The 23,322-nt window shown below is 41.7% G+C and overlaps 1 protein-coding gene across 3 annotated transcripts in view; it reads right to left on the bottom strand.

Moving 5' to 3' along the window:
* Positions 1 to 23,322, bottom strand: part of TENM2 (teneurin transmembrane protein 2) — a 1,355,200-nt gene that overhangs the window by 391,043 nt on the left and 940,835 nt on the right. For all 3 annotated transcript variants that reach the window (XM_043913490.1, XM_043913492.1, XM_043913491.1), the window contains one exon: positions 18,990 to 19,199. In XM_043913490.1, the coding sequence (XP_043769425.1) occupies positions 18,990 to 19,199 (210 nt within the window). The remainder of the gene's footprint in view (positions 1 to 18,989; positions 19,200 to 23,322) is intronic.

Raw genomic sequence — 23,322 nt, 5'->3', positions numbered from 1 at the left:
AGCCTCTGTGTTATTTTGAAAAAGGAATCTGATCTTGTGCTGCTGGGAGGACATGAGCAAGTTTAGGCCAGGAGTGTTTCAGAGCTTCAAAACTCAGAATCAGACAGAGGATCAGACAGAATGCCAAAAGGAAGACAGGGGAGCTACCTCTGGGGTGATGACGGGACTTCAAATCCAGGCAATGCCCAGCCCCTGTGACATGACGGATATACAGTAAGTATTGAATTAAAATGTGCTGACACTCTGTGGCTGCCAAGTACTAGCCCTGGAACCAGGGGTGAGACCATTTTCCACACTGGATACTCCTGTATCAAAAATAGCAACAACAAAATATGTGAGTTTGAAGTCTTCCCCACCTGGCTGCCTTCGCAGTGACCTTAGCAGATCAGCATAAAACTCAGCTATGTTATAAAGATATCTGGTCCACTTTCCGTGACCCATGTAAGCTCTCCTTCCTCTTAACTGTATACACTTATTGATAAGTCCACCTAAAAATTCAGAGTAATTGTGCAAAGGGACCAAAGAATTTATTCATTAGTAGTTATAATTTTACTTGGTAAATAAACTCATCATTGAGAGTACAGGAAGATAGCAGTTGAAATGTAGTTTGAAAAAGTTGCTGATAGCTTAGGGGAAGTTAAGAGCAATCAAGAAAGTAAAAGCCTATTTTGGGGGGTGGTCTAGGTCCAATGTGCAAGAATACTATTAGTTTAGTGTGTTAAAACAAAGCAATGTTCTTGAAAAACATACATGTGTATTTTCATGTAACAAAAATGAGAAAACAAACTATGACTTAATGCATGTGAATAGGTAGACAAAGTCCTACAAAATAGATTTTGGTGGTGGGGAATTTGGGAGATTAGAGACTAATCTAGTTTTCTGACCATCAAATATTTTATCTCTTAAGTGAGGATAATGAAACTCTTTACATCCTCCTCACTGTCTGTTAGTAATGGGGTTTTAAATAGATAATGTACATGACAGAGTTGTCTAAAGGCGAAAATGGTATACCAACAGGGAGATTATTATCAGTAACATCATCATCATCATCCATAAACTAGATAATTGGGACCACAAGTTCAAATATCTAAAGAGGCCAAGTCAGTCACAGGAAGAGGTAAACGGAAAATGCCTACCCCATCTAAAATGGGCAGCTCCTACTTGACTCCAGGTATTTGTGGCCATGATATAGTGCAGGCAGGTAATGCTAGAAATGTTATTTCAAGAAAGATAGTCTTACGAATGTTTATATAAAATATCCTGCATTTTCAATATCATCACCTAAACAAAAACATTTAAAAAATACCAGCAAAGACAAATCACATAGGTTTGCAAGCTTATGTGTCCAAGGGCCAGATATTTGCAACCTCTTAGATAATGTACACGAAATTCTTCCTTGAAACGATCAATGTAAAGAAACATTAAGTGACAATGATTATTTAATATCATCACTATGTCACTATCATTATTATTATCACTGTCACGATCATTACTGCCAGCGGTCCAGAAAGGGATTGTAGTTTTAGTTTTCTACCTTTGAGAAGGAAAGAGCTTTTAAAGAGAGGTTACAGAATTGGCAACTCAAGACATCCCTACAAGTGGGCTATATACTTTGTGCCTAGTTATTCTTTTCCGAGAAGAGTGACCTTTTGGAATATCTGGCCCCGATTTTCCCAACGCTAGAGAATCAAACACCACGAGGGTCCGAGAAGAGAAGTGACCACTCAGTTGACACAGTGAGTTCTCTTAGAATCAGGACTCAGCTTCTGATTCCCTGGTTCTTTCTTCTTTGCCAAGATTTTCTGTCTTTGTTTCACATTCTTTTTATCTTCCAAACACTTTCAGCAATTTGAGATCAATAAAAAGAGGCAGAAAAGGCCAAGTCTGCCCAATATAAGACTTTTTTCCATCCCTGTGAATTATTTTCATCACCCATTTTCAGTCTCTTATATGCTAACCAGTCTTCAAGCGGAGGTGCATAGTTTAGCAAAAGAAACAGAAAGCCAGCATGCTAGGATTTAAATAGGTGGTATCCCATCCTATTTCTTCCCACTTTTTAAAGCAAATTGCTGGACCTGAGAGAGAACCCACCTAGAAACAGGGGTGGGAGCATAGGCTGATAAAGATCACTGCTCCAATAAAATTGCTGATAGAAATGTATCAGAGACAATGGTTCCTGCAGAAAGAGTAACACATAAAGCAATATCTAAAGCAGGCAGAGAGAAAGCAGGGTGGGTAATGGTGAGGCGCCCCAGGGAGACAGAAAAGGTCATTGAGATGAAAATAACCTTGGGAACTTGGAAAAAGTGCTCCGTTACCACAGTCGGGAAGAAAACCCAGTGCCCAATCAGATGGAACAGACTGAAATGCGATTCCAGTCAAGTGTGAATGCCACCAAATGCACTGCTGAACTACTGGGGGTGGGGTGGGGCTGGCAGAGGGAATAGGGGCCCTGGCCCCACCCCTCAGTACAGGGGTGGACATCAACACATTGAAAAGCAGGGATCTGTAAGGTCCTAATTTGCACACATGCATCTTTGTAAATCCTGGGTGAAGGTGAGGGGTGAGAAAATGTGATAAAGATGTATCAGGGTCTTTCTGTGAAGGCGCAGGACTGTTCCACTAAAGTATTTAAAAAGATGCTACACTGTCAGCTTAGCTTTTTTTAAAGCAAAGGGAGGCAAAATCTGCCTTTGGAGTAGAAGAGGGAACGGAAAAGATGATTGATCATTGCCTTCATTGTTAGCTTCCCATGGTTGAGTGTTCACTGATAGAATTGGTTCAACTCCAAGATGCTGTCTTTGAAACAATTATTGTTTTCCACTAAAATACAACTCTAGCAGAAAACATTAATTGAAGTGATAACTGCCTAAATGCTTCAGTATCAAAAATGCATGTGCCTTCACATCTCTGGGCTTTTATGAGCACGAGAAAGGAATAAGCATAATAAGCAACAGAAATCATAAAACAAAAGATGAGATAGAAAATGACAAGAGAGAAACAGGGCTGGAGGCCCAGGTGGATTCAGGCAGAAGGCTGGTACAGGCACTTTAAAGCACACAAGAAATAGTTTTTCTACACTGTACTAGTTTATTCAGATTCTAGAGTTGAAAAATTAACTATACTGCTTTTCTTCACTTGCTTCTGGCTTTCTCTGCCATGCACACCACACTGAACTATTCCACCAGCCAGAAATGCCTTCTTCATTCTTTACCTCTTCTACAACAGGATGAGGAAAACAGCCTGGGAGCCAAGGTCTGCCCCCACTACTTTCTTGGACCATTCTTTGGAAATTGAAAATACTCTCTGAGCACCTTAGCTCTACCCTTTGACTTCATTCCTATTTATCTGTTCATTCCACCAAATATTGATTGAGCATCTGCCCTGTGCCTGGCACTGTGCTTGTTAAATGCATAGAGTCAAATGGGACACGAGAGATACAGTGCTTGTCTTCAAAGAGCTTAAATACAATGTTGAGTGCAGTCAGATGGTGAGTTCAGTAACAGAGGTGGCCTGAGAGCTATGGAAGGGAGATGGAAGAGAGACGAACCCAGATCAGGTAGACCAGAAGTCTTCCCAGAGGAATGCACATCATGCGCAAAGATGCTACAGCACAAGTGTGCCCCATTCAGGAGCTATGTATGGAGTAGGGCAAAGGGTGAGAGATGTGGATAGGGGCGTGCACAGGAGTCTTTTGTGACATGCTTAAATGTATGTATTATATCCAAGGAACAAGAGGGTCCCACCAAAGAGTCTGAAGCATCAGAGAGACTTGTTTAGATATGCATTTATATGGAAACTCTGCTAGCTGCAATGTAAGAAAGAGTTAGATGATACAGACAAAAAAGAAAGAAGACTCAGAATCAATTAGCTCTTTAGGCCAAAGATAATAGTCATTTGAGCTAGGGTAGTGGTAGCAGGGATAAATATTTCAGAGTACAATTTGATAGGGTTTATGATGTTCATTGCAGCACTCTAATAGCCAAGACATGGAAGCAATTAAATGTCCATCAACAGAGGAATGGATAAAGATGTGGTACATATATACAATGGAATATCACTCAGCCATTAAAAAGAATGAAATAATGCCATTTACAGCAACATGGATGGACCTTGAAAGTGTCATTCTGAGTGAAATCAGTCAGAGAAGGAGAAATACCATATGACATTCCTTATACGTGGAATCTAAAAAGAAATGATACAATTGAACTTACAAAACAGAAAGAGACTTGCAGACTTAGAGAACAAACTTACGGTTTCAGGGAGGAAGGAGTGGCGGGGGAGGGATAGTTAGGGAGTTTGAGATGGACGTTTTCACACTGCTGTATTTAAAATGGATAACCAACAAGGTCCTACTGTATGGCACATGAAACTCTGCTCAATGTTACGTGGCAGCTTGGATGGGAGGGGAGTTTGGAGGGAAATGGATACAAATATATATATGGCTAAATCATTTCATTGTTCATCTGAAACTATAACAACATAGTTAACTGGCTTTAGCCAAGACAAAATAAAAAGTTAAAAAAAGTAAAACAAACAGATTTGATAGCATTTGGCAATTTATTCTCCATAGAACTGAGAAACAGGAAGGCTTTCTAGGTTGCTGGCTTGAGTGACTGGATGGTGGGGCATGCATTGAGATGAGGACTACCAGAGATGAATCAGATGCAGAGAACATGTTTGGGATTGCATGCATTGAGCTTTTGTAGTTTCATCTCAGAGCTGCTATATTTGAAAGGCCTATTGGACATCCTAGTGATAATATCCAGAGGATGATTAGATATATTGAGCAAAAGATTTGACCTAGAGAAATGGATATCAGGGTCATAAACTTACCGATAGTAATTTTAGTTATGCGTGTAGCTGATCGTCCATAGGAGAGTACATAAAAAGTAAAATAAAGGGGGCCTGAGTTTATAGATACCCTGACATTTAAGGGATCAACAGAGAAGGGGGCATGTATAGGAATATGGGAGTGGCCAGAAACACAGGAAAGAAAATGAAAGGAACGTGGTATGAAGATGTCAAAGGAAAGTGCATTTCAAGGTGAAAGGAGCAGTGAAAAAGGGAAATGTACGATGTGGTGAGACATGTTTATTAAATTTAGCAAATAGGGGGCTATTTGTGAATGTAGTAAGAGCAGTGACTTAAGTGAGTGAAAATAATAAGTTGCAGAGCATGTGGGGAGTGCAAAAGTAGAAAGAGAGCCCAGACAAGTCTTTCAAGAAATTTTTCAAGGAGAGGAGTAATTCTCCATTTAATTAAATCCTGTTAGCAAAGGTCTTCTAGGGGAGATCCTTAATACAGGGAGAAGGTGGGACCAGATGGAATCGAGGGCACAAGAGGAGGGAAGCAAGAGGGATGTTGCTTCTTCCATTGTCACAAAAATAAGACAAGAGGCTTGAGCTCTACTCGGAGGCCCAGCGTCTAGTAGCTCTGTTCTGCTTTGTACTCAGCTGGATGCTGTTGAGGGAAAATTGTGTTCCTCCAGAGGATATGTTGAAGTCTTAACCCCTGGTCCCTGTGAAAATGACCTTATTTGGAAATAGGGTCTTTGCAGATATAATTAAAATGAGGTTATAGTGGATTGGGGTGAGCTCTAAATCCAATCACTGGTGTCCTTATAAAGAGAGAGAAGGGACTCCCCTGGTGGTCCAGTGGTTAACACTCCACCTTCTAATGCAGGGGACACGAGTTCAATCCCTGGTAAGGGAACTAAGATCCCACGTGCCATGGGGTAACTAAGTCCATGCATCTCAACTAGAGAGCCTACGTGCTGCAAACGACATAGCTCACACACACTGGAGCACATGTCCCACAACTAGAGAGACAGCCACATGCTGCAGTGAAGATGCCATATGTCGTGTGCTGCAACTAAGATGCACCACAGCCAAAGATAAACACTTTTTTTTTTTAGAAAAAGGAGAGAAAGCAAGTATCCTTCAATTAGAAGTAAATAAATTAAAAAGCAAGAGAGAGAGAGAGTTTAGGGGACCTAGGAATACATACAGGGAGAAGATGGTCATGTGAAGATAGAGGCAGGAATTGAGTTATGCTACTACAAAGAAAGAATGCCAAGGATTTCCAGCAACCACTAGAAGTGAGGAGACACAAGGAAAGATTGTCCCCTAGAACCTTCGGAAGGAGCATGGACCAGCCAACACCTTGAGCTTGAACTTCTAGCCTCTGGAATTGTGAGAGAATACATTTCTGTTGTTTTAAACCACCTAGTTTGTGGTGCCTTATAACAGTAACCCTAGAAAACTTATAGATGCTGAGAACGTGCAGTCCCCAGGTTAGTTTCCCAGGTTATGACTGTTCCACCAAATACTAATCAGTGGAAGCAACTATCTCAAAAGCACCATCAACTCAGGAGAGCAGATATTAGAACGAAAGGAGAGAAGTATTCTTTAAGTCCAAGGAAGACAACAGATTGGACAAACATACATTTTTCTCATCATGCCCTAGGCTGCCTCTTCTGTTTTTTCTAACAGTGAAAAGCTCATACCCACAGTCACAGATGATCTCAGACCTAAAATCATTACAACGACCTTCAGTCAACTGGCCCAAGTTAGAAGACCTTAACTGGGAATGCATCCATCTGTTTGTTGCCCCAGTTTGCATGCGTGCTCAGTTGTGTCTGACTCTTTCTGACATCATGGACTGGAGCCTGCCAGACTCCTCTGTCTGAGGGATTTCCCAGGCAAGAATACTGGAGTGGGTTGCCATTTCCTTCTCCAGGGGATCTTCCTGACCCGGGGATCAAATTTGCGTCTCCTTGTCTCCTGCATTGCAGGTAGATTCTTTACTGCTGAGCCACATGGAAAGGCCCTGCCCCATTCTACCACTGTCTTTTTAAAACCTAGATCAGTAAGGATGTCTTAGCTCAACTCAATCTATACCGAGGGCTAAATGACATAAAAAGACCAAAGAAATGACCCTTGTCTTGAAGTGGTGACAATTTAATGTTGACACGAGTGACTTATATGCATGAAATACCAAGAGAATATTACAGATCAGAAAGTAATGAGGTGCTAAATTGAATAAGGCAGCCTATAAGACTGGTGCAATTCTGACTCTGGCTGGAGTTGAGCTATGTTGGTTGGGAAAGACGTGGGGAAAAGATGGGACCTGTGCTTACATGGATATTTGGGTTAGTAATGAGGAAGAACAGTTGTTAGGATATCTCCTCCATTTCATGCCATTCGAAGCCTGGGATTTTTCAGCAAGGCTGGGGGCTGGGTTTGGATAAAGTTATAAAGCCCTAAATAACTCCACAGGGCTCCCTCATCAACAGCAGCAGATATAAGACAAATCTACAATTTTGATGAAATGTTTCAGTGACAACCATTCAAGTTCCCATCGCCTGTTATCACCTCAAAGACATAGCCTCTAATCAACGTACGTATGTTGAATGAAAATACATCTGGTAATATTAAACAGCTACTGTTTGACTGTTCTAACATTGTATGAAGTGTTGTACACAACCAATCCCTTGTACTTTGTTTTATAATTTTTTTCTGTTTGTAAAGAGAAAAATGCACATAGTTTAAAGAAGTGAATAGTTCTATAGTGTTTGCTTCAAAAATAGCAATCCTTTTGCATCACTACCAATTTCTTCTTTCCCAGAGGCAACTACATTTACCTATTTTTTTTTTAGCTGATTATTTTTGTATTTAGCTCCAGGTCTATAAATAACATGTTTTGCTGCTATTTCTTGCACTTCCAATTTTAGGCATTATCTAGTAACTTCTCACTAGAAAAATGCACAGCTAACTTTTTTCTTCTACCTGCTCCATCCATATATGTAATATACTCCTCCATCTCCCCATCCTTTTGATATAATGCTTAGATCAATATTCAGTGTTTAAGAGCTGAGCCATGTCATAAATGATAACCATCTTTCATTTCTTGAACAATTTTTTTGTTGTCTTTTAAGAATTTATTTAAGTTTATATATATGTATCAACACTGCAGACTGATTTCTTTGTTCTTGTTGTACTCCTTACTCACTCTGTGTGTCCTTGGGCAAGCTAAACTCCCCACACCACAGTTTTTCCATCTGTTGAAAAAGGAGATCATACCAACTCACAATGTAATGGTGTCAACATCCTCCAGCCAAAACACCACTAGGAACACATGGCAGTCAAACAAAGTTGGGTTAATTAACTCATTGCAAAGAAGGTGCCATGGGGTGCTTCAGTCGAAGGGTATTAGAGAGGGCTATGTTGAATAATCGGGACTGATGCTGAAGCTGAAACTCCAATACTTTGGCCACCTCATGCGAAGAGTTGACTCGTTGGAAAAGACCCTGATGCTGGGAGGGATTGGGGGCAGGAGGAGAAGGGGACGACAGAGGATGAGATGGCTGGATGGCATCACCAACTCGATGGACATGAGTTTGAGTAAAATCCGGGAGTTGGTGATGGACAGGGAGGCCTGGCGTGCTGCGATTCATGGGGTTGCAAGGAGTTGGACACGACTGAGCGACTGAACTGACTGACTGATGTTGAATAATTTTAGGGAGGGGCCAAAGAAACAGGCTTTGCATTTGGGGCTGTCAGAGAGTGGGGATAACCCTACGATTAGATGTCTCAATATATTTCAAGTACAGGAAGGGTTGAGTAGAAGAGGCTAACACTATCACTGGTAAAGAAAGTACTGTTACTCATTTTAGCCTGGAGAGGGGGGCGTTTTGTACTTTTCTGTTTGGGATAGTGACCTGGTTTCTGTCTTTATTCAGGCAAGATTATGAAATGGACTTGTTCTTATTTTATTGTACTTTATCTCAACCCCAGAGTGGTCCTGATGAATGCTGGTATTCTATAAGACTGTTTAGGTTCAAGGGGAGGATACCATGGCCGAGCTGGGAACGCCAGGCCAGTTCCTCCCAACAGCACTTTTGCTGAGATGCTAGTGTCAGGCTAGTTCCCAGTGTGAAGGGCTGATTTTCTTGTTCTCATAGGTAAGGAGGATTAAATGAGCTGCCATCTGTAAAAACCATTAGCACAATGACTGCCATAAAATAAGCCCTTAAAAGTGTTTGTTATATGACACTAAAAGCACAGGCAACAAAACAGAAAAATAGGTAAGTGGACAGACAACACTAAAATTAAAACATTTTGCATATCAAAGCACATTCAACAGACTGAAAAGGCAACCTCCAGAATTCAAAAAATATTTGCAAATTATATTTCTAATAAGAGATTGATATCCAGAGTACAGGGCTTCCGTGGTGGCTCAGACAGTAAAGAATCCTCCTGCAATATGGGAGAGCTGGGTTTAGTCCCTGGGTTGGGAAGATTCCCTGGAGGAGGGCATGGCAGCCCACTCCAGTATTCTCTTGCCTAGAGAATCCCAAGGACAGAGGAGCCTACAGTCCATGGGGTCAAAAAGAGTCAGACACGACTGAGCAATAAGGACATCCAGAGTGCAATCAGAACTCAGAGGTATTGTGGGTTTGGTTCCAGATAACCACAATAAAGCTAATAATGCAATAAAGAGAGTCACATGAATTTTTTTTTTTTGGTTTACCAGTGCATTTAAAGTTATGTTTATACTACACTATAGTCTATTAAATGTGCAATAGCATTATTTAAAAAAATGCAATGCATATACCTTAATTTAAAAAACACTTGATTGCTAAAAAATGCTAACTATCATCTGAACATTCAGTGAGTTAGAGTAATAACAGCAAAGATCACTGATCAGGGATCACTGTGTCAAATATAATAATAATGAAAAAGTGAAATATTGTCAGAATTGCAAAACGTGACACAGAGAAACAAAGTAAGGAAATGCTGTTGGAAAAAAAGTGGTCCTGACAGATTGATTCAGGGGAGCCACAGAACGTCAATTTGTAAAAAAAAAAAAAAAAAAAAAGGAAGTGCAGTAAAACAAAACTCAATAAAATGGGATACACTTGCATATAAAGAACTCCTAAAATTCAACAACAAACAGCCTGATTAAAAAGTGGGCAAAGAATCTGAGAAAACATTTCTCTAAAGGCCAATAAGTACACAAAAAGATGCTCAACATCACTAATCTGGTGATGAGTAAATGCAAATCAAAACCACTGCACATGCATTATGATGGCAATTATAAAAAACAAAGAAAATAACAAGTGTTAGAAGGATGGAGAGAAACTGTAACTCTTGTGCACTGCTGGTGGGGATCTGAAATGGGGTAGGCCCTGTGGACAATGGTATGGCAAGTCCTCAAAAGATTCAACATAGAATTTCTACATGGTTCAGTGTTCTACTTCTGGGTATACACGCAAAAGAAGTCAGAGCAGGCCCTTGAACACATGTTTGTACACCAGTGTTCATGGCAGCATGAGTCACAAGAGCTGAAAGGAAGAAATAACCCAAGTGTCCAGTGACTGATTAAGGAATAATTAAAACACAGAAGCAAAAGATTATTATTCAGCCTTAAAAAGGAAAAGCTCTGACACATGACACAATCTGAATGAATCTTAAAGTCATGAAACTAGGTGAAATAAACTGGTCACAAGAAGACACATGTTCTGTGATTCCACTTATATGAGGTACCTAGAATAGTCACATTCATAGAGGTAGAAAATCAAATGGGGGTTGCAGGGGGCTGGAGTGAGTAGGGAGTTAGTGTTTCATGGGTAGAGAGTTCTGGTGGGAAGATGAAAAATTCTGGAGATGGATGGCGGTGATAGTTGCACAACAGCATGTATACTTCTTGCTGCAGAATGGTCCACTTAAAAATGGCTAACAATGGTAATTTCACATTATGGAGAAGGGGATGACAGAGGATGAGATGGTTGGTGGTATCACCAACTCAATGGACATGAGTTTGAGCAAGCTCCAGGAGTTGGTGATGGACAGGGAAGCATGGCGTGCTGCAGTCCATGAGGTTGCAAAGAAGAGTCAGACATGACTGAGCGACTAAATGGAACTGACTGATGCTTTATCACAATGTATTTGCTAAAGTAAAAAGTAAATAATATCAAACTTGATCCCTGCTCCATCTAAGTCTTCTTCCAAGATACTTAGATGCATCAGAATGTCCTTTAATATTCATGACAACTTTAGGAGTTGTAGACTCTTACTACTGTTTTACCGATAAAAAAAACAGAGGCATAGAAGAAGTAAGTCATTCATGATCACAGTGTTACAAAGTGGCTGTTATGATTCAAATCCAACTAGTATAGATTTGAGAGCCCACTCTTAAGAACACAGTTCTTTTTAATTATTATATTTGGGAGGGGTCTAAGAGATTTACCAGGGGCTGGGGTTATTACTTCTGTTAGAACTGCCCATTTGTAAAAGAAATCTATCATTTCATTTAGGTAGAGCATCGAGACGTCTATAGTGAGACTGGGGCCACATTTTTTTTTTCATTTATTTTTATTAGTTGGAGGCTAATTATTTTACAATATTGTAGTGGTTTTTGCCATACATTGACATGAATCAGCCATGGATTTACATGTGTTCCCCATCTTGAACCCCCCTCCCACCTCCCTCCCCATCCCATCATTTTAAAATGGCTATTTAATATTAGCCGAGAAGCTAATTAGAATTAAATATAGTCTTTAAGAAAATTTGGGAAAAACTGAAGTTCTGGATAAAAATTGTTAGGGCAGGAAACTGTTAAGATGTTGCATATAGCTCCTAGGGCATCTCGCTTGTATTAATATCATGAAACCAGGGGCAGAGATGGAGAGGCAGAAAGTACACAATGCTTATCGACCTTGGGAATTTTGTCAATAGCAAGATTATTTGCTGAGAAGGAACATTTCGGTGCCGTATGTCACTTCCATGCTGCGCATCTCCAAAGGAATTACCTGTCCATCTTGCCTGTGTGCTCATTTGCACTGTGGTGCAGACAAGCGATCCCAACCATAGCTGGGCTGGAAATAGCTAAACCTACAGAATTACTGTGTGCGGGCGCATGTGCACATGAGCATGCATGCATTACAAGAAGGCACAAATGAAAAGAAGAAAAGGTCTGACCTCTGTTTATCAATGTCAAGAGAGTCCCTGAGAACGATCAACTCCCAGTCTCAGGGTGGAAGACCTCATTTAGGAGGTGCTCTGGGAGCCCGGGTGCTCTGCTTTTTCTGCTTGTTGGGATGGCAATCAACATTTTCAAGCACGTGTCACCAGATGCCAAACCATGCTCCTCAAACTCTGCAGGGAAACTGCAAGGAGCTACTTGGCCTGACTGCGTAGGTCTCAGTTTTGACAAAGCCCGAGAGGATGGGGTGAAATCCACACTATGCAGGAAGAGGGGTGGAGGGTAGGCTCTAAATGGGGGGGGGGGTGTAGTTTGGCTCAGCTGGATACAAGGAACTTACACACACAGAATCTTAGAGCAAGAAGGGAAGCTTTGGGGCCAGTGCTCAACCTTGACAAGCAGGGAAACTGAGGCACAGGATTGACTATTAAAGATCATGCTGTGAACTGAATCTTTAGCCTCTCTTTTAGGGCTTTCCCATTATACCCAGGCTTCCCAAACTTGCCAGACCATAAGAATCATCTGGACAGAGACGTGAAAGCACAGTTCCTGAGCTCCTCCTGAACTTATTCAACCAGAATCTTCTGCAAAGAGTCAGGGGATGTGTGTGTTTGCCAAGCAGAGGAGGGCAAGAGTAGTTTTGTGATGTGGTATCAGTTTTTCCCCAATCTTTTAAACAGCGTAACTCGTGTCCCTTAAGGCAATGCTCTCACTGTCTTCTGTTTCTCTCAGTAAGTCACTCAGATATTTTCAAGGTCAACATTTAACGGGGGGGGGGGGGGGGGGGGGGGGGGGGGAAGTCTCTGGAACTAGGAAGGTTAGGTTTGATTTCTCAGCTTTGTGACTTCAGTCACTTCTTTGTGCCGTGGTGTTTTCATCCATGGGATGGGTAAGATGGTAATCCTCTTACTCTGGGATGTGGCGGGGAGTAAATGAAAGGAGAATGTGCTGTGCTGTGGTTAGTCCCTCAGTTGTGTCCAACTCTTCGCGACCGCATGGACTGCAGCCTGCCAGGCTCCTCTGACCATGGGGATTCTCCAGGCAAGAATACTGGAGTGGGTTGCCATGCCCTCCTCGAAAGGAGGTATATAAAGTGTCTGACGTAATACCTAGCATAGAGGGAGAAGGCAGCTTCGGGGGAGAAGCAAACCCATGTGTTCTGCATTGAGGGCAAGAGCAAGTGAAGGTGTGCCCTCCCCAGCCTCGGGACAGCATCCTGGACTTGGTCCACGCTGCTGGCGCACTGGAACCCTCTGGAGAAGAGGCAGTCAGACCACTGCCTAGAACCTGAAAGGGATTACAGGCAGCTCTGAACATCTGGCCCTCACGTCCAAGCTGAAGGAGAAGAACTGGGAACCAAGCAACTCATGCACAGAATAAATCCAATTTGGGGACATGAATGAAATTTGGACTCAATTTCCCGACCTCCAAGTCAAGAGTGAAGAATGAAATCTCCCCCCAACAGGTGTGTCTCTTTCTGCTGAGGCTCCCACTGAGTCCTGTATACTGGTTCTGCCACTGCTTGTCATGATATGTACAAGTGTTATTCAACACCTTCTCATTTAAAGACAATCAACAAAGTGCGAGAGGATCAAAAACAGGAGAAACCAAGCAAAAAATAGGTATATTGAATATGGTTTGTATTTTCCTCTGAGTTGGGATATTCTAAACTGCCTTCACTCCCCCTCATTATCCAGTTTTTCCATTCACACATGATGTAAAGCATTACACTTAGCAGTTCCTGAAGACACTGATGAATTCATTTATTTAATAAATACTTACAGAGCATCTATTTTGGACCTAACACCAGAATCCTACAGAGGAGCTTTATGCATAGTGAATTGAACCCAAGAGAAGAAAGAGAAGTCTAGAAAGAAAAAGGTTAAAATGGGGTACCTTAAAAGAGGTGCAATAAACTGAGAAGAGATGACTCACTGGAAAAGACCCTGATGATGGGAAAGACTGAAGGCAGAAGGAGAAGAGGGAAGCAGAGGACGAGATGGTTAGATAGCATTACCAACTCAATGGACATGAATTTGAGCAAACTCTGGTAGACAGTGGAGGACACAGAAAGCTGACATACTGCAGTCAATGGGATCACAAAGAGTTGGATACAACTTAGCAACTGAACCACCACCACAAACAGTCTCACAACGTAGAAGGATTTTTAAAAGAAAACAAATTAGCATTATCAGCACAGTCAGATCATCCATGTGTGTAAGAATTGCTGTGAGCTATTTAGGAAATCCCAAATAAAATTAAATTAGACGGGGCATAATCTATTTAAGGAGACAAGAACATTTGTAACATATTAGAGGAAAAATTCTTCCTTAAGCCTAAAATACACTGGGTTGGCCAAAAAATTTGTTCAGATTTTTCTATATGCATGTACAGGAAAACCCAAATGAACTTTTCGGCCAATCCGATACAAGGTGACGTCATTTCATTAACTTAAAAATATTCTGGGCACTCCCCTCATGCCTCATCCCAAATCCAGCCGCATGGATGGTGGGAGGAGTCAGATGAATGAGATTGTCTTCGGGCAGTGCTTTAGTCCGCAGGAGAGGATGTCATTTCTAAGGTCTCAAAGGCTGTCAAGACAAAGCTGTCATATAGAATATCTGCTTCTCAGGTTCTGGGTGAGGACGACCACCCCAAAGTTGACTAATTTCCATAAACATTTAGTTATGAGCAATGATATTTAAGGTCTGTTGCCCATGGGACAAACAGTTGACATGGTCTTTTATAGAACTAAGGTTTAGCTATGGATCAAATCAAGTTTTGCCCTTGGGTTGTGCAATTTTGGCACATTAGTAGAAAGGTTTTTTAACTGAAAATGTTCTCTATGGCTCATGAGGAGGGAGGTCATAAGACATTTTGACAGGACACTCTTTCGCATGCATTATAGCATGTTTCTGGGAATCAGTCATCTTTCTGGCCTCACTAATATAAGGATTCGCAGAATTTCCCTGAAGCAGTCAGTTGATTTGTTTTTATCTCACGGATTTTGTGTGTGTTGGCATTTTTCTCTTTTTGCTTTGGTTTCTGGGAAGCTTAGAATCAAGTTTTTCTATCTTAAATAATGGAACAGGACTTTATGTATATGAGCCTGTATGTATGCTTTTCTCCCTAGATGTTTCCCTTTATTCTCTTATAATTTTCCAGTTTTTGAAAAAAATTTGTTAGAAGCTGTCCAAATTATAGGGAAGATGTAAGAGAAGGAATGAATGAATGAATGGCTGAATGAATGAATGAATGAGTGAAGTTTTTTGCTTTATGATGCCAGATAAATAAGAGTATCATTTAATGAGCTAGGCAACTGAATTCCTGAACCACTCTAGGGAGCTCAGGGCTTGCTGTTTTGAAGTACTATGTTCTTTAGAATTAACCAAGGTGATGCTTTTTAAAAAAGAGTTGGGTGCCTTCAATGCACTTTAACAAAGTGACACTCTCCAGCGGAGATAGCTTCTTGGTCACACAGAACCAATGGAAAGGGTCCTGGCAGATGCACACTGATAACATTTCTTCTGCATACTTTGATGTTACTAATGAGTATTCAAAACCCCTTTATTTAGACTTTTAAGAAAATGGAAACAACCTTTTAGAATGGAGGAGGTAAGTCAATGCTTTTAGACTACAATGCAGCTGCTCGGGTATTTTCTGCCTCATATGCTGATAGCAAAATGCAAACCCCATTCCTGTTTGGAAGGTAGTCTTATGCGTCCATCTGCAGGAGCCTCCATTATGCTGCCACTGGGATCCAGACTTTTTTCTTCCAGATGACTTACTTCACAGAATCTGAAATTATGCTGTTGTAGACAAGAAACATCTCCGGAGCTGACCTGCTCTGGCAGAAGGTCAGAACACAGGATGAACCACTTGCCGGAGCTCAGTTATCTGGAAGAAAATGCTTGAGGGGATGGGAAGCATCTCACTCGCTGTACCTGGGTAGCAGCACGTTTGGCACAGATCGAAGGTTAGAGCAATTTGGCCGCACAGGTGCCAAGGTTTTAGTACCGTCCACTAAGGAATGCACTACAGTCACAGAAAATAATGGCAGCGGGGCCACGACGGTGAAGCTTTGTTGTTGCCTTGAGATGTTCACGTTGTCAAAAACATTTTAGTGCGTAGTTTATGTCCAGTTTGTCTCTTTAGAACAGAAGCTCTTTGAGCAGGAAATGAGCACCCTGACTCTCTTAATGATGGGCTTCACTAATGTCCAGTCATAACAGCAACAATCAGAGGGCAGCAGGAAAGAATTTTTTTACTGTCATGTATGTGCTGAAGGTGTTGGAAGGGGTTTTATTTCACCTAAGAAAGATACAAAGACCAAACTGGTCCCAGATCTTCAAAGCACAGGGTCATTGCCAAGAGATCAGCTTTGAAAGGTCTGTGTTCTTAAGCAGCTGAACATAACACAGCCAATCACGTGGTCACTTTGTTTGTGCCTCCACAGCTACTGAAAAAGCCAGCCCCTTTCATCAAACTCAATTCAGAACACCCAGGCATGGCTCTGCACTTTGCATCTTCTGTGTCAAACTCTATTTTCAATCCTTTATGTCAAATTTAAATTCATGGCAACTACATTCAGATCTTGATAGAATTCCCAATTTGCTTTGGACCCCATATCCATTCCACAACACACATACACACACACACACACATGTGAGCACACACATATTCAAAATGGATTTGCACTCACTTTAGCACTAAGCCAGAATCAAGAATTTTGAATGGCGGCCAGTTGACCGGAGCTTTAACCAGTTCTCAGATTAAGTAACCTTCTGACAACAAGCATAGTGCACATTTGGATCTTTACCCCTTAGGTGAAGAAATCCTGTCACTGTAGTCTTAAGTGGGATGAAAATGGACCCTCAAATTTTCTGTAGTATTTTGCCCTATTATTGAAGCTTAAATAGCTATCAGTCTGAAGTGAGCAGAACAAATTGGTGTGAGTGAAGAAAAATGGATAAGTTTGAGTCCGAACACACACATCTGTTGTGTCCACCAGAAGGAGGTCTTGATTAGGCAGCAAATCAACAAAAATTCCCTATCAACCACTTACAATCTGATACAACAGAAAAGAAATCACTCACGGCATTATCACCAAGAAAACATTCTAGACAGCCCTGAGGTATGAATTGACCCCTCTTATGGAAATTATCTTGGCTTGGGTATACATATATGCATAAAAGGAGATAGTTTTTAAAAGCTCATTTTCTTGCTAATAATCATCTGTTTTTAAAAAGCTATCAGCAGGTGCACCTCATTTCAAAAGCCTCTTGTCCTTTATAATACAATATTCATCACGATTACATAGTATGAAATAAAAAGCAGCAAAACATAAGCGAGGATAGTTCAATTAAATGCAACATAATCTCAGAAGCAAAGGAAAAAAAAAATGATCCTGTAGCTAAAATCAGGTTCCGATGAAAGAAAAAAGGGAATATATTTCCACATATTTTTAATTATATAGAATTTCCTCAAACATGATTTTTCATAATATATTCCATTAAGTTAACATCATATTTGAAGAAAGAGCATTTTCCGATTTCATTTTAAGCCTGATTTTGAGCAATTACAGTGTCATTGTTCCGCGGTAGAAAGGTTGAATTCATTTACTGTGTGGTTATGCTAGTTATGATTGATGTCTCTTCTCCAAATGATAAACCAATCACCCCAATGATGTAATGTCATTTTAAGAGTGCCATAATCACATTTCTCTCAAACTAGAAGCTCTGATGAGTTCTAATAAAGATTTATGGTAGATTAAAGGCCTTCATAATATCAACAATGGATTGCTCATTTGATGAGAGATTTGATTAGGTAATTTTTTTTTGAAAAAGAATATGAGTTTACTAAATATATCAGGGCTGGCTTTGAAGAAGGGCATGGGCCATCATAAGTAGCAGTCCATCATTCCATCTCCTGAATGAATCATCTGTAATGTATTTAGGAGGTCCTCTCTAATTGTAGGGGTTGAGGCCATTGGTGGCATACACTCATGGATGGAGCCCAAATACAATCTCATCAAGGAACACCCTTGGCATGGAAATCCAGAGCTTTCCAGATTGCTTTTGATGGGATATGCTAATGAACACCATGAGTGACCAACTCCAAAGATAACTCCCAAGCCTTGGGGGTCGGGAGCAATTAATTTCTGCAAATGTTTCTCCTTGGGCTGTGGGTACTTAACCCTAGATGCTGCCCAATCCTACATTCACGTGTTTTGTAAGCCACCAACAGCAGAAATCAAAATAAGGCATGGCTACTTCTGGGTCTGGGGCAACTGCACCTACGATTTAGAGAACTGGAACTGAGGCAAGTACCACAAAATCCTCAAAAGGGGGACGGAATGCTGTGACCCCTCCTTTTGATGTGTGAATGTGAAAACCACAGTGAGAACCAAGGATTTAGAGGTGGTATTTATCATGGTACCATGGAAGCAGCTCATTAATTTCAAGTTAAGTGGGACAAGTAGAGGGTCAGAGGAGAGGTCACCCTCAAAACACTTCAGACTTGGCAAGACATTCAGCATTCACATCAGGGAACACATTTTGATTGCAAAATCATCTAAATAAGCAAGGAAGAAAGAGTCAGAAGCCAACCATCAAAAAAAAACATCTGAGATGCATATGCATTGGTCACGTTGAGGGTGTCCGTCAGCCATGACCAGAATCACAGTAATATAACATTCAATATTCCATCATCTCTCTGCACTTCATCTTTGAGACCTGCAGACTCTCACGTGCAGTTGGGGGAAAATTCTTCCCACTGAAGGAGGGCCAAGCTCTGTTCAGATAAGCCACACCTCTTCAGTAACCACAACCTTCAACAAATAGACCCTGAAACCTCAATGTCACCAGACGACAAACGCACTTCACCTCCTCGCTCCCCACACCACCTTCTCCCCAGCCCTCGTTTCAGAAGTGTCGTTTCGCAGGAGACTCCAAATCATCACACACACACCACCACATGTTCAGACACCACGGTTTCCTTACCACTGCTGGAGGCTTGCTGGGGCCCTGAGCATGCTCTGAGCAGGTATGAATTGGGGGAGAACTCCTCATCGGGGTTGGTGTCCATGATTTGATGGGAGGTGTTGCTGTCTAGCAATGGCATCTGGCAGCTAACGGGTGGAGGATTATGGGAGCTAGGCAGCTGAGCAGATGGGAGGAGGCTAGACGAGGATGTAGGTGGAATGGGACGACCTGGGAAAGAGGACAGAGGGGTCAAAGGTCAGCAATGAGTGTCATGAGAGCATCCAGAGAAAGTTACATTACAATCACCTCACAATACAAATATCCAAATTAAAAAAAAAAAAAAAAAGCTCCAGGTGTGTATTTTTTTTGAGTGATTTGATGTTTTTTCCAAAAGTCCAAATTCATACAGCCATAGTTGTGTATTTCAGAAAATGGACATGACAACAGAAGTATCCATCGACACAGCTGAAATGGGATCAGTCAGGAAGACATCCACTTCCTTCTGTCTTTCCTGCTACGGTCCTAATCGAAGTCTCCACCATCTCTTAATGGACTAACTCCCTTCTCTTCTCCCTGCTTCCACTCTTGCCACACACCTGTCTCTGACCCTTTGTCTCTGACCCTTTGTCTCTCTCCCTTCTCTACTGCAGACAGAATGCTATTTTACTGATAGAAATTAGATCATATCACCCTCCTGCTTGGCACCTTCTGGTGGCTTCCCACTTTCTGTAGAAAGAGACCCAAACTCTTTACACTGCCCTGCATGTCTCATCTATAGTGGCACCAGCTGCCTCTCCCATCTCACCTCTGATAGTGGTACCATGCTCCACTTTTATTCTCCAGCTAATGTACCATCTTTATTTCTGTTGCTTGCACACATCACATCATTCCATCTTCAGAGTCTTTACACTTCCCGTCCCCTCTAGTGGAACATTCTTCCTTACCTGCAACCTCACTGATACTCACAAGCCTGCTTCTTTTCATTCAAGCCTCCCCTGTTTGCCTTCTTGAGAACTGCCCATTTATCTGCTCTATCCTGTCATCCTGTTTAAATTTCTTGACAGCCCTTATGACTATTGGAAGGGAGGTAAGTCTACTTATTTTATTCACCCCTACATACTCAGTATCTTCCTAACAAACAGCATCTGTTGAATGAATGAACAGATAAATAAGAGAGACTAAAATCAAATTCATTAGTTTGGGGAAGAAGGGGAAGAGAGGCAGAAAGGGTGACACATTTGCATTTCAGAGAAGTGGCCAGTGCCACCATAGTCTGGTGGCTCAGATGATAAAGAATCTGCCTGCAATGAGGGAAACCTGGGTTTGATCCCTGGGTCTGGAAGTTCCCCTGGAGAAGGGCATGGCAACCCACTCAGTATTCTTGCCTGGAGAATTCCACGGACAGAGGGGCCTGGTGCACTACAGTCCATGGGATCCCAAAGAGTCAGACACGGCTGAGCGACTTTCTTTCACCACTGTCTTCATCATGTGGTTCTTCTGGACATCACTGGGAAATTCCTACGAGGACCATCCACACCAAGCCATAGGGAGGAGCAGCCAGCCTGGAAGGAGGTGGGCAGTGTCTTGGAGCTGGCCTTCTGTCAAGAACTTCTCCTGCACAGAAGGCCCTACAACCCCTCTTTTTCTGCGGCAGGGAGCTCCTGGCAGCAGAAGTGCTGAGTGGAGGTAACTGCTGTGTGGACCTTAACCTGATTCACCCTTGTATCTTGGGGTCCTTGTGATTGCTTGCCTGCTGGTTTGTTCATTTGGAAAGCTCAGAAAAATGAGCCAAGAACAGCAGCCCAGGGGATATGCCCTAAATCGGGGGTTGTTGAAAAGAGGGAAGGTATTAAGAAGGCAAACTCAAGAACCAGGTTAGAGTTTCAACTCAGGCAAGACATGCCCGAGGCAGAAGAAACCCATGCTCCTGCTTTTAGATGCACTGCACCTGTGAAGGCATTTTCAGACATCTCATTATTGTTAAGTCGCTCAGTTGTGTCCAACTCTTTGCGACCCTATGGACTGTAGCACTCCAGGCTCCTCTGTCCATGGGATTTCCCAGACAAGAATAGTACAGTGGGTTGCCATTTCCTCCTCCAGGGGATCTCCCTGACCCAGAGATTGAATCTGCGTCTCCTGCACTGCAGCTGAATTCTTTACCACTGAGCCACCTGGGAAACCCTCAGACATTACATCTGGATGTATATTTTTGTCATCGCTTTTTAATTGTATTTCATGATCAGTTCCCCAGTGCATTAAATGTTATTGATAGATCATTTTGAATCAGTAAAATGTACAAGCATCTCCTAAAGGGACTCTGCTAAACACTAAGGATACAAAAATAAGAAAGACATCATCCTTGCCCTCAGAGAGCTCACAGTCTAGTGGGAGAGGCAAACAGTAAAATACATCATTTCAGCAGCACATGGTAAAGAGCACGATGGTCCCATGTAAGAACATGCTTCTATGCGGGCCCAGAAAAAGAGACTAGGTCGAAGTAGGGGTGGAGAGTCAAACAAGGATTCTTGGGAAAGGTGGTATGCAGGCAATCTTCAAGAGAAGAGGAAAGGGGCTCTTGGTGAGATGAAACACAATGAACAGCAGCACAGACGCATCAAACCACTAGCCGATTACCCTTTTTGAGGGTGGGAGTGGCGGAGAGAGAGAGGAAACAAGGTACCCTTAAAGTTTAAATGTTAGGGGCTTGGTAACATAGTCAAAGAAGACTCATTCCTGAAGTAGGTCAATGGATGGATGAAGTTTGATTTTAAAAATCCAATTCATTCATAACTGTTCAGGAGACATATAAGGCATGATATTCTTGCCAGATGCTCTGGCACGGGTAAGCTGAATAATCAGCATGTGATCAGAATCAGTACACACATTTAATCAACGTCACTTCCCCCCAAAGCTGATAAAAATACTACCATCATCATTATTATTTTAACTGCTAATCTTTTTGCATAATGACTATCTGCCTCTCACAGCACAATCATGATCAATTCTATGAGGTTAAATGATTATCATCCCTATTTTGCAGATGAGAAAACTGAGGCACAGCACAGTGAGACTGCATAGGCAGCAAGTGACAGGGGCCAGGTTTGCCTATTCCCAAATCTTCTCTCTCACCAGTCTGCATGCTGTTTGCCTAAACTGCATGGTGACAAAAATGGAAGAAGGTGACATACAAGGAGCGGAGATGATAGATAGGAAATCATATTTCAAGTTTCCCATTTCCCCAGCCCAAGGCACTCTGGAGATTTCAAATGAGAAACACTGCTTTGAATAACCATTGATAGCAGCTATCAGCTGGCAGAGTTCAAAGCTTTTCTCAAAATTTTGTTATGAAGTTCAAAGTGGCTTCTTCACAGCCATGCTACCCTCCACCTTCTTCAAGGCTCCTTGATGCAGAGGCGGCCTGACCAGGGCACGGTGAAGTTGGCATTGACATCTACTTAGCAGCGGGGCTGTGGCAAGAATGGATTTTAACTCCCAATCAATAGGCTTTAAAGTTTGTATTATTGAGGCATATCTGAAACTGCATGTTGAAGAACAAGGGTGGCTGGAAGCCAATTTTTAAATTCCTTTGAGTGACTGAGGTGGAACTGAAGTTCAGGGGCAATTTTCCAGGAGCCTGATATGATAGTTGCTGTGAAATCATTCTTTACATGAACTTCTGGAAATTTTGTTCAGCACGAATTCATTTCCTAGAGTATAGACAGGACTGCTTTTTAATTTATACACACACAGACAATGGAAAAGCAATCCTAACAGTGCAAGCATGGGGGTTATTCCCGTCTATTAGAATACATACTGCAGAATTATCTTATTCCTGTGAAATCCATGCACCCTTAAGCTTTGGGAGCTCCTTAAATTCTCTAGCTGGTATCTACTGCTAGTTGGGAAATTTCTCCGTCCCAAGATCTGCCCCCAATCAAATTGTGTGCTGTTCTCTATTTGCTATGTCATTTGCTAATTTTGTTCACTTATGCTACATTTTTCCCCATGACTATTCCAACTGACAGAGACCATCTGTACAGACACAAACAGGTTCCAAAGTACAGGGGAGAAAGCTGGAACTTACACAGGCTCACTTTATAGACCATGATTTCTTACTAAAATACTTAGTATGGGATGGGCATGAAACCAGGGGCTACGTCCTTATCCAGTTCCTACTTGATGCACTATGCGGGCTCCCTGACCCCCAAACTAGTTTTGAAATTTTATTTTGAATGTGTATAGAGTCCACGGCAAATATACAGAAAACCAGGTTTCATCAATCTGTTAAAAAGCAAGAGGAAAAATGCAAAGGCAGCAATATGTCATTCACTCAACTCACATGGTCTTGATA

The sequence above is a fragment of the Cervus elaphus genome, chromosome 9 (assembly GCF_910594005.1).
Source record: "Cervus elaphus chromosome 9, mCerEla1.1, whole genome shotgun sequence".
NCBI lineage: Eukaryota > Metazoa > Chordata > Mammalia > Artiodactyla > Cervidae > Cervus > Cervus elaphus.
Note: the sequence above shows the minus strand (reverse complement) of the source record. Positions and strands in the feature narration are given on the sequence as shown.